The 10,500-nt window shown below is 48.7% G+C and overlaps 1 protein-coding gene across 1 annotated transcript; it reads right to left on the bottom strand.

The window, feature by feature from the left end:
* Positions 1–205: 205 nt before the first annotated feature.
* Positions 206–3,128, bottom strand: Mrps24 (mitochondrial ribosomal protein S24). Its single transcript, XM_021178473.3, has 4 exons — positions 3,031–3,128; positions 2,894–2,962; positions 2,705–2,816; positions 206–607 (listed from the first exon to the last, which is right to left on the bottom strand). Exons 1-4 carry the CDS (start codon positions 3,067–3,069, stop codon positions 324–326), a joined length of 504 nt encoding a protein of 167 aa, XP_021034132.1. The 5' UTR covers positions 3,070–3,128; the 3' UTR covers positions 206–323.
* Between the last annotated feature and the right edge of the window lie 7,372 nt (positions 3,129–10,500).

Genomic DNA, 10,500 nt, shown 5'->3' with positions numbered 1-10,500 from the left:
AAAAGAGACTGAGAGGGGCCGGGCAGTGGTAGGGCATGCCTTTAATCCCAGCACTCGGGAGGCAGAGGCAGGTGGATTTCTGAGTTCAGTTCGAGGCCAGCCTAGTCTACAAAGTGAGTTCCAGGACAGCCAGGGCTATAGAGAGAAACCCTGTCTTGAAAAGCAAAAAAAAAAAAAAAAAAAAAAAGAGAGACCGAGAGGGACAAAACATGATCAGGGTTTTATTCAACAGCAGCTTGGAGCTGACGCCTCCACCTCAGAGAGCAGGCATTTGGTCTCCACCTCTGTGGCCTTGCAGGCTCTGCTGGAGAAAAGCACACTTTTTATATGTACTTGTACACAACCTTGGAGGGCACAGTTTGCAGGTGGAGTCGCACAGGACACTTGTAAAAGTGTGACAACAGAGTCTCACTGTAGCCCACAAGGAAGTAGAATTTGTGTGCAGGCAGCTGCCTGAGGACCAGGGCACAGATGTCCACTTGGTTGGCCCGGCGCTTTAGAACAATCTGGTCAGCCAGGCAGCCGGGAAAGGTGCCCATCATAAACTTTCGAAGGAAAACATCCTCCAGGGTTCTCTCTGCAGCATGATCTTCTCCATCCAGGTTACCTAAAGAGGACACCACACAAGCGTCAGCCAAGGGAGCTGTGCAGACTCCAGACCTGACATGGAACAGGCCCGGGCACTCTAACAGAATAGGAAAACATTCTAAAATCCAAAGCGCAGGGATGGCGAGATGGCTTAGCAGGTGTAAACGTCTGCCAATCTTGGTTCAACCCCGAAGCACACCTTGGAAGCCAGATTTGCTTCCCGTGTTGTAGCTGCCTTTGAGTCCTCCTGCACTCACCCATGAAGTCATCTCATACAACCCTCAGTCCTCAGCTCCTCGCACACTCACACAAAAGCCAGAAGCAGGGGCACACACCAGTCAGCCACAAGATGACAGGTGGAGATGACAGAGAGATGTCCTTCTCTTTAAAGGCACTGCTAATGTATAAGGCTGACTCATTAATATGAGTCATAACTCAGGCCCAAGGAAAGATTAACAAAACTTTCTCCATAAGCAGGTCAGTCTTCTTGAGCTCACAGACACTGGACAGCATCCCAGGACCACACAAAGTGCCACGTCCCCAACACAAAGGCACAGTAACGATTGAAATACGGCTCTAAACTTCCAAAAGGGCACATTTTACAATATAAGCTTGTTCTACCTCAGCTGGGGGCTGTGGACCTTATTCTGCCCACCTCCCTGAATGACCTTGAATGACTTGGAGGTAACAGATAAATTTTAATCAAATAAATTGTAAGAATATGCAAGGGTTGAGGGGTTGAGCAGATAGCGGGGTGGGTGTACTGTCTCCAAACATGAGAAGGGCCTGAACCTGGATGCCCAGAACTCACGACAGTGGGCAACAGCATCTGCAACCCCCATGCTCCTACTGTGAGATGCAGCCAGAGGCAGGACAATCTCCAGACGTTTGTATGCCAACTACCCTGGCACACAAAGGTGGTGACAAGAAAGAGACCCTGTTTCAAGCAAGATGAAGGCAAGGACTGGCCTAAGGCAGTCATACACGGACACCTGCACTCACACGTGAGCATGCATATTTAAATGTGGATGGACAATAATTCCAGCATCACTGAGACAGGCGGGTGACGTGGTGCACACTTATCCTCGCAGCACTGAGAAAAATGAGAGTTCCAGGGCAGCCTGAGGTGCACTGCCACACTCTCTTAAAGATGGTTCAGAAGGCAAGAGCGCTTGCTTGATCCCGGGCCCTATATGGTAGGAGAGAACTAACTCAGACAAACAACACGTCCATACGTATACACACACACCATGCATACTGAAATGGAAATGAACAAGAAAAATACAAAATTGGAAGTAGGGGGAGAAAACAATAAAAGCCTAAAAATACGGGTTCTGTGAGCCATGATGACTGTAGCACATTCCTGCAGTTTTGTACTTTGGTGAACACCACATTATATAGGGCACACTCTTCCAGGTCTAGGACTCTATGTAGACCTCACTACCGCATCGCCTCCAGACTATTACACATCTGCAAATTATGGCTTGCCAAAGCACTGTCAAACCTTGATTGTAAGCATGCAAATACTGTTCTATGGAGGCTCAAATGAGACTTTAGCAAGAAATATTCAAACTTCTTTCAATATGCGAGAATTCCTTTCTTTCAACATCTGATTATGCCCGTCACTCATATGTTCTGTTGTTGGTAAGGTGTACAGTGTGTGTGCAGGCTTGCTCCCTTGACAGACGCATGGAGAAGACCAGGGGTTAACAGCCAATGTGTTTCCTCTATCGCTATTTGCTGCTCGTTTATTTTTTGGCAAAACAGCTGCTCTTCCAAGACTGGCTGGCCAGTGACCCCCCCAAGGACCAAATATCTCCTTCACCCTCACACCCCTCGAGCTGTGGTTCGAGGCCCACTAAGTGCTCATTTAGGAGCTAGGCTGCACCCTCATGCTAGAGCGGCACAGCACTTTAGCAATCTTTCCAGTCCCCTAACTAAATGTGACAGGGTCTCACTAAGTAACCTTACCTGGCCTTAAACTCAAGATCGGCCTCCCGAGCGCGTTCGCCGTCACGCCCGGCCTCCCACCCAAAAGTTCGGCTCTTTGCCTTGAAGAGTACGCTCAAGAGTGGCCCGTGCCACCAGGGTGGCAGTCCTTCCCAGGCGCCCTCACCTGTGTGCAGCGACAGCCAGCCCTTTCGGTGTGCGATGTAGTGCGGGGCGTGCGCCTCCTCGTAGCTCACCGGCTTGTTCCCCTTGGCCACGCGGACTCGCGCCGCCCGGTTCTAGGAGCGGAGGTGCGGTCACAGGGAGACCCAGCCCAGCCGCCCTCGCGGCCCCCAGACCCGGCCGCCGCACTCACCTTGGCGCAGACCGCGGAGGTGTGCAGGGTGCGCCAGGCGCCAGGCAGCTCCCGGTTGCAGGCCAGCACCTGCGGAGAGGCGGGGAGTGAGCGGACACCGGATGGCGCCCCAGCCCTCCCGCCCGCGGCCCACTCACCCGCTGCGCTAGCCCGCGCACGGACGCGGACCACGCCATCTTGGGCCGGCGCGACCCGGGACGCGTCAGTGCGCAGCCGCAGGAAGGCGGGGCGTCAGAGCAGGAACTAACGGGAACGCGGGCGGGGGGCGGGGCGGGGGCCAGGGAGAGGGCGTGGCGTGGGCCGGAGTGTGGGACGTCCTGCATTTTTCCCTGATACTGTCAACTAGTCCTTGGTCGGACCTGGTGTTGGCTTTTAAATGCGAAATTTGGTGATATAAAACTGGGGTGTAGCTGGACATGGTGGCGCACGCCTTTAATCCCCGCACTCGGGTGGCCGAGGCAGGTGGATCTCTGAATTTCAGCCTAGTCCGGTCTACAAAGCGAGTTCCTGGAGAGTCTGAGTTACAGAGAGAAACCCGATCTGGCAAAACAAAACAAACAAACAAAAGCCATGAAGTTTTTATCCTCATAGAGAGGTGGTAGAAACAGCCTCAATGTAGAGAATTGAAGAGAAAACCCGCCGGCCCTCAGGCCTCGCCACTCCGTGCTTGTGCTCCTACCTGAGACCGCGTACTCGCCAGGAATATCCAATATGACAGCATCAGCCTCCTTTGGGCTGGGAATACAGTCATTTGCCTTCATGCTGAGCAGATCCCAGAAAAGAGGTTGCTGGGTTGGCTCCTAATCATTTAAAGTAATGGGAAAGAGGCAGTGTGTTGAGGGTCTATCTCTGCGGTGGAGCCACCCAAGGAAGAAAATTTTAAATGGCAAGGAAATTTATGAGGCTAGAGCAATGTCGATGTAATTGTTATCAAGGAATTATTAATGGCAGGGGGAAATAGAATCGTGAAGAACTCACTCTACTAAAGAAAGCACATGGACTCTAGAGTCTGACTCTCATTATAACAAAATAGTGAATGAAGGGATTTTTTGTTTTGCTTTGGTTTTTTGTTTTGGGAGACTTTTGTTTTGTTTGTTTTTTGAGACAAGGGCTCTCTGTGTAACAAATTCTGGACTCAATTTATAGACCAGGCTGGCCTCAAAGTCACAAAGATCACCTTTTCTGCTTCTGAAGTGCTGGGATGAGGTGTGTGCCACCACACCTGGCTGGGAACTCCTTCAAAGCATCCATGGGAGTGGACACTTACACTCTAATGTCAGTGCTTGGAAGGCAGAGGCAGATGGATCTGTTATCAGTTCAAGGCCTGGCTGGTCTACATATGGAGCTCCAGGCTCCAAGGCTACAGAGTAAATAAATCCTGTTACAAAATAAAAGAACATGACCAGGAACTAACTGGTCATTCTTAGAAATAAGTCAACTCCTAGACAAATTTTATCTCTGGATAAAATCCTCATTCTTCCCTTGTTCAAGGAGAGGGCGTTGCTTTGGAAATAACCCCAGTGCTTCCTGCCTGCGGCAGGCAATACTGTTTTCAAGACAAGATCTCATGGATTCCAAACTGGCCTAGAAGAAGTGTACCACAAACTAACTTTGAACTCCTGATGCTCTGATCTGCTGAGGTATGTGCCACCTTGTCTGCTACAGGTCATCAGTCTTTCTCCACTCTGTGTCTTGGCTATATTTGCTTTGATTTTGCACTTACCAAGAAGCAAACCTGTTATATTTGTACAGTTGAGCGCTGGTCCCATTATCCATTGTGTAGACATGAAACATCTCAGCCACAGAGCTAATGAGATAGCTCAGCTGATAAAGTACTTGCTGCCCAAGCCTGTTGCCTGAGTTCCATCCCCAGAGCCCTTGTAAAGGTGGAAGGAGAGGACCACCCTATGATGGTTTAAATGAGAATGGCCCCATCAGGCTCCAGATGGAGAAGCGCTCTCTCTCTCTCTCTCTCTCTCTCTCCTCTCTCTCTCTCTCACACACACACACACACACACACACACCTACCTTAAGGAAAGTAACCACTTCTTATAGCTATTAGGATGAAGGCATTTAATAGTCAGGCATGGTGACTCACTCCTATAATCCTATAAGCACTTAGGAGGCTGAGGCAGGAGGACTGCTTTGAGTTCAAGGCCAGGCAGAACTACAGAGTTCCAGGCTATACTGACTTATTGAGAGACCCTGTCTCAAATAACAGAAGATAGCATTTAAGGAATGGCAGCGGGTCTATCAGCCTGAATGGTGCAACGTTGCTGACTTTGGTTGTTTGGGATATGCGTGGGTGAGCTAATGATATTTGCACTTCACATTTCCTGAGGGAGAAATATTAGACTTATAGAGGGAAATGGAAACAAGGCTGCTAGCTGGTTGGTGCCTGCATAGACAGCAAGGCAGAGGCCAAGTGCCCGATCTATTGGCTTCCACCTATATTTCTAAAGTCAAATTCCTTTGGCCACTTGAATCTGGGTCCTTTCTCTGGACCTCAATGGGAATGTTCTATTCTTAATTTTTAGACTACAGCCTCCAACTTATAGAGATGTGACCTTTTTCAAAATCCAGTTTTTTACAAATGTAAAGTCTTTTACTTTTTCCCAAATAATCCTTTTAAGCTATTTTTAATTTCTCATAAAATATTACAATTTTATAGTTTGACAAATTACATAAATTTGCTCTATCGTGGAAAGAGCTATGGTTTGCAGCATCTGAACTATCCAGGTCAAAACTTGAACCCACTTCCTAGCTGTGTAAAAGCAATGTCAACCTCCTTGTGTCCAGGTCCCCTCATCTGTAAAATGGGGACAGTAATGGTTCCTGGGGATGAGGGTGTAGCTTGGTGTTAGGGCACAAGCATAAGGCTTTGGGCACCATCCATGACAACGCGCACCTTATCACCAGAGAAGTTACATGCCTTCTGTGTTTGTTTGGCTGCTTGGTGGGGTCTTGTTTCTTTCGCTTGGTTTTGTTTTATTGGTCCTCTGAAGCAGAGAGGAGGAAGAACAGATCCTTTGGCTGCTCTTGAACCTCATAAAGGTGATGTAACAAAGTCATACATTCTCCTCCGACAGTGGGAGCTGGCTACATGCGAAGCATGGTCTCTCAGAACCTCTACAGAGCTCATAAATTCAGTTAGTCTAGCTGGCCAGTTTGCTTCAGCGGTCCTTTCTTTCTTTCTTTCTTTCTTTCTTTCTTTCTTTCTTTCTTTCTTTTCTCTCTCTCTCTCTTTTTTTTTTTTTTTTTTTTTTTTTTTTTTTTGGTTTTTTGAGACAGGGTTTCTCTGTGTAGCCCTGGCTGTCCTGGAACTCACTTTGTAGACCAGGCTGGCCTCGAACTCAGAAATCCGCCTGCCTCTGCCTCCCGAGTGCTGGGATTAAAGGCGTGCGCCACCACGCCCGGCTTTTGTTTTTTTTTTTTTTTTTTTTTTTTTTTTTTTTGGTTTTTTGAGACAGGGTTTCTCTGTGTAGCCCTGGCTGTCCTGGAACTCACTTTGTAGACCAGGCTGGCCTCGAACTCAGAAATCCGCCTGCCTCTGCCTCCCGAGTGCTGGGATTAAAGGCGGAGAAATCCGCCTGCCTCTGCCTCCCGAGTGCTGGGATTAAAGGCGTGCGCCACCACGCCCGGCTTCTCTCTTTTTTTTTTATGTTTTTTTTTTTTCCCAGACTGTACAGCCCTGACTAGCCAGGCATGTGCTACAAAACCCACCTGCCTCTGCCTCCCAAGTGCTGAGATTAAAGGCATGCATGGCCACAGGCAGGCCCGTCTCCCTCTCTTAAGTAATGCGATTACAGGTCTTTATGTGCATAGTAGGCCTCCCAATTCTGATCCTCACACACAGCCGTTCCCCCAGCCCAGCCAGGGAAAAGTTCCACTTTTAACATTTACTTTTGTCTATGTGTGTCTGTGATTCTAGGCCAGATGTGTGCATGCACCTGTGGAAGCCAGAAGAGGGTCTTGTAGGTCCTCTTCAAGAGCAATGTGCTCTAACTCCGAGCCATTCCCAGCTCCAGGGGAACTTCTTAAAGGGAGACATTTCTCCTACAGCGTGCACTTGTTTCAATGCACTGCTCCATCAGGCTAAGGCAGTGTCACCACTGCCTTATCCCATCTCATCACTACAGATGAGACCCCAGAGGCTCTGGCCTCATTTAGAGCACAAACTCGTTCTATTTCTGGGGTCCTGCACCACTTTTGATAGAGTGAAGGTTCAGAACCATGTTGGGATGAAGGAGGGGTCCCAGCTTCTGTGGCTAGGTGACTGCAAGGTATGGAGCAGCTTTAGCCAGGAGCCACATAAAAATGGCCACAGCACCCACCACCCCAGGCCCAATGCCAAGCCTGAGGTATGTATTGCTTTCTCACATGCATTCTTATTCTTCATGTGACAACTGGTAGCCTGTGCTCTCAGAAGCTGATAGAGCCCAGCCAGCCTGTGGGAAGGCAGGTACATGTGTTTTCTGAAATCTCAGATGATTAAAGTTTGCAGTAGAGGTGTGTGTGTGTGTTTGCCTGAATTTGTGTATACATACTATATCTGTGCCTGGTGCTGGGAGGGAGGGCAGAAGAGGACCTGAATATGAGCAAGCACGTGAGGGCTGAGACAGAAGCCAGGTCCTCTCAGCAGTTAAATGTCCCTAATCACTGAGCCTCTCTCCAGCCATGGACTACTCCTAACTTGCTTAACCTTCCTGGGGAAGACGAGCACTTCCCCAGGCCTGGCTGGCCCTGGGTAGCAGAAGGCCCTAGTTTCTAGATGTCTTAAAAATGACCTGTGTCCCAGCATAGCCAACAGTCCCACCTAGACAGTGTTCAAAGCCTGGGCTATGGAGTGACTTTGTGCAAAAGCCGAGAAAACAAGTATTTCCTGGGAATTACTAGAATCCAGGAAGGGTGAAACAGCTTCTGTTGTTTTTCCCAGTCTCCAGATTACAGCCCCACGTGGTCTCTAACTAAGGATCACTTGGTCTCCCAAATGTACCATCAAATCCAGCCCTTTGGTTCTCTTTACAGCTGACTTAAATCAACTCAGGGGGATTGACACTTTGACTCTGTAAATCCATCTAGCACCCAAGAATTACCCGAGTGCTTTCCCTGGGTAGTCAACTGCTGAACCCTACAGGTTAAAGCAGAATGGAGCTCCACAGGCAGCCTGTGCAGCCTCCTGCTTCATTCCTCCTGTGGAGAGAAAAATGGGCTAAGTACCTGGTATCAGGCACATTGCAGTTAGCTTCAGCTCTGGGGACCTGAGAATGCTCTCCTGACATCAGAGCCAAGGGCAATTACAAAGGCTGAACAGCCCACTGCTGAGTACTGAAACTCACACTGACTCCAACTGTACAAGTTTGGTTGCCAAGAGCAGCCCTGAAATCCTTGGGCTAGAAACAGCAGCCCTTCAAACGGGCAAGGTGAGCATGCACGCTACTTCCTGGAAGTCACCTAGCTCAGTGTGGGCAGGTGAGCATGCACGCTACTTCCTGGAAGTCACCTAGCTCAGTGTGGGCAGGTGAGCATGCATGCTACTTCCTGGAAGTGGCCAGCTCAGAATGTTCCTATGTCTGAGTGTCAGTGGTTTCAGCTTGACTCTAAAACAGTCACAGAACTTTCCCAAAATGCCCTGTTCCCAGGAGTCTCCACGACTTCTAAGACTGGTCTGTTGCCAAAGTTTGATACATAAACCAGATGGGTCCTGATGACATATGGAATAACGTATTCAGTTGCTATTTGGTTGTCTTGAGGAAGGGTCTGGAGCTCCAACTATGTAGATCAGACTGGCCTACTAGGACTCAGGGATCTACCTACTGCCTCTGCCTCCAGAGTGATTTTGGTATGTCTAGACAGGGTCTCGCTGTGCAGCCCAAGCTGGCCTGGAACTATTCTCTTTGCTCAGCGTCCCAGATGCTCAGAATATAGCTATGTGCCACCACACTCTGTCCTATAATCTGTGTCCCCTGGAAACTGTGATCAAAGTTATAAAATTACAAATTTTCTGCATGTATCTAAATTTTAGGAATACAGACTGAATTTTATTTCGGGGTGGTGGACAAACCTCATGAAAAAAAGAACTTTTTATCTTCTTGGAGATGGGGGTCTTGCTATATACCCAGACTGACCCTGAACTTTTGGATCCTCCATCTCTCAAGTCCTGATAGCACAGCTGTACACCACCATTCCCAGTATGAAGAATCCATTTCTAAGCTATCATGAATCTTGTCTTCTTTGTCTCAGATTTTCGGGACAGCATAAAACAATTTTTAAGTATGGTTAAAAGCAATTCTTGAGCTCTCCGGAGTAGGAGGGACTCTGAAAGCAAGTGCCCTCCTTTCCTATTAGCAGGTGTGCTTACAGTGTGTGTACATGGGGGACAGTGGCATGGCACGAGTGGAGTCAGTGCACAACTCTATGGGAACGGTTTCCTTCCGGTTTTAGGTGAGTTCCAGAGATCAAATTCAAGTTGTTATGCTTTGCTGCAAGTGTCTGTACCCACTTACAGGACCCCCTATTCACAACAATTCGTAAGAGGTATTCCCTGTGCTTGAACTTGGAGCTAGGAAAATGGGAGGTGAAAAGCCGTGTGTGTGTGTGTGTGGGGGGGGGTGCCAGGGAAGTTTCTCCAGCTCCATGAGAAGTGGGAAAAGGAAGGTTTTGTTTTGTTTGTGTATTTTTAGACAGGGTCTATTATGTAGCTCTGGCTATCCTAGACCTGCTTGGCTTTGAACATCCAGAGACACCAGTCTCTGCCTCCTTAGTGCTGGAATTAAAGGTGTGCACCAACATGTCCAGCTGGCAAAAATGAAAATTTTTAAATGGAAAAAAATGTTTTGTTATTTCTACCTGAATCAGCGTGTTGTAAGTTATTTTAACGTTAGGCAGATCAGAGATCCTGCAAAGTTTCAGGATTGCTTTTCTCACCCGCACACGGCCAGACCACCCGACCAGCAGATCACCAGGGCACCTCGTGGTCATCCTGGGAGACCCAGGGAGCCAGGCCAGCAGAGGAGACCAGAGGGTCTTGGTTCAAGAAAGGGTTCCAGATCAGAGAGCGCACACGTACCCTGGACCAAGGGCACCTCTGCTGAATCTAGTAAAAGGACAAGACACAGGAGAGGCTCTCAGGCCACAGCCTGACTTCTCTCAGGACAAAAAACATAGATGAAAGGAAAGCCCAAGACCTCAGCAGCAAGACACAGTTAGGTAGAAACTCGTAGGTGTAGATGTAGGTGGAGCAGGGCTCTGAAACTGACTGAAGTGACTGATCCAGCTGAAGATAACGGCAGAGAGCCTGAGGTCCCTGACCAAGTAACTCTCAAACAGTGGCTCCATTGCTGCACTTTTCAGAATGCTGGGGAGGACTCTAGCATGGATAGCAGACCCTCTCACGACCTGCTGTGCAGGTGCTGCAGGCTAGCATTTCCCTCCAGCAACCACAAAATTGGGTAATGACTACCCTGCTGAAGTCACCATGAAGGTACCATTTCCACTGTTCCCCAGGCCCTCTTCAGGCAGAGGCTGCTGTCCTGAGCACGAGGACAATGAAGGCGTGGAGAGGCAGAACCTGCACACTACTATCATTTGAGTATACATTCAACTCA

This window comes from Mus caroli, unplaced genomic scaffold (genome assembly GCF_978045245.1).
Source record: "Mus caroli unplaced genomic scaffold, Mus_caroli_1 scaffold_13, whole genome shotgun sequence".
NCBI classification, from domain to species: Eukaryota; Metazoa; Chordata; class Mammalia; order Rodentia; family Muridae; genus Mus; species Mus caroli.
This window is presented reverse-complemented; position numbering and strand designations above follow the sequence as displayed.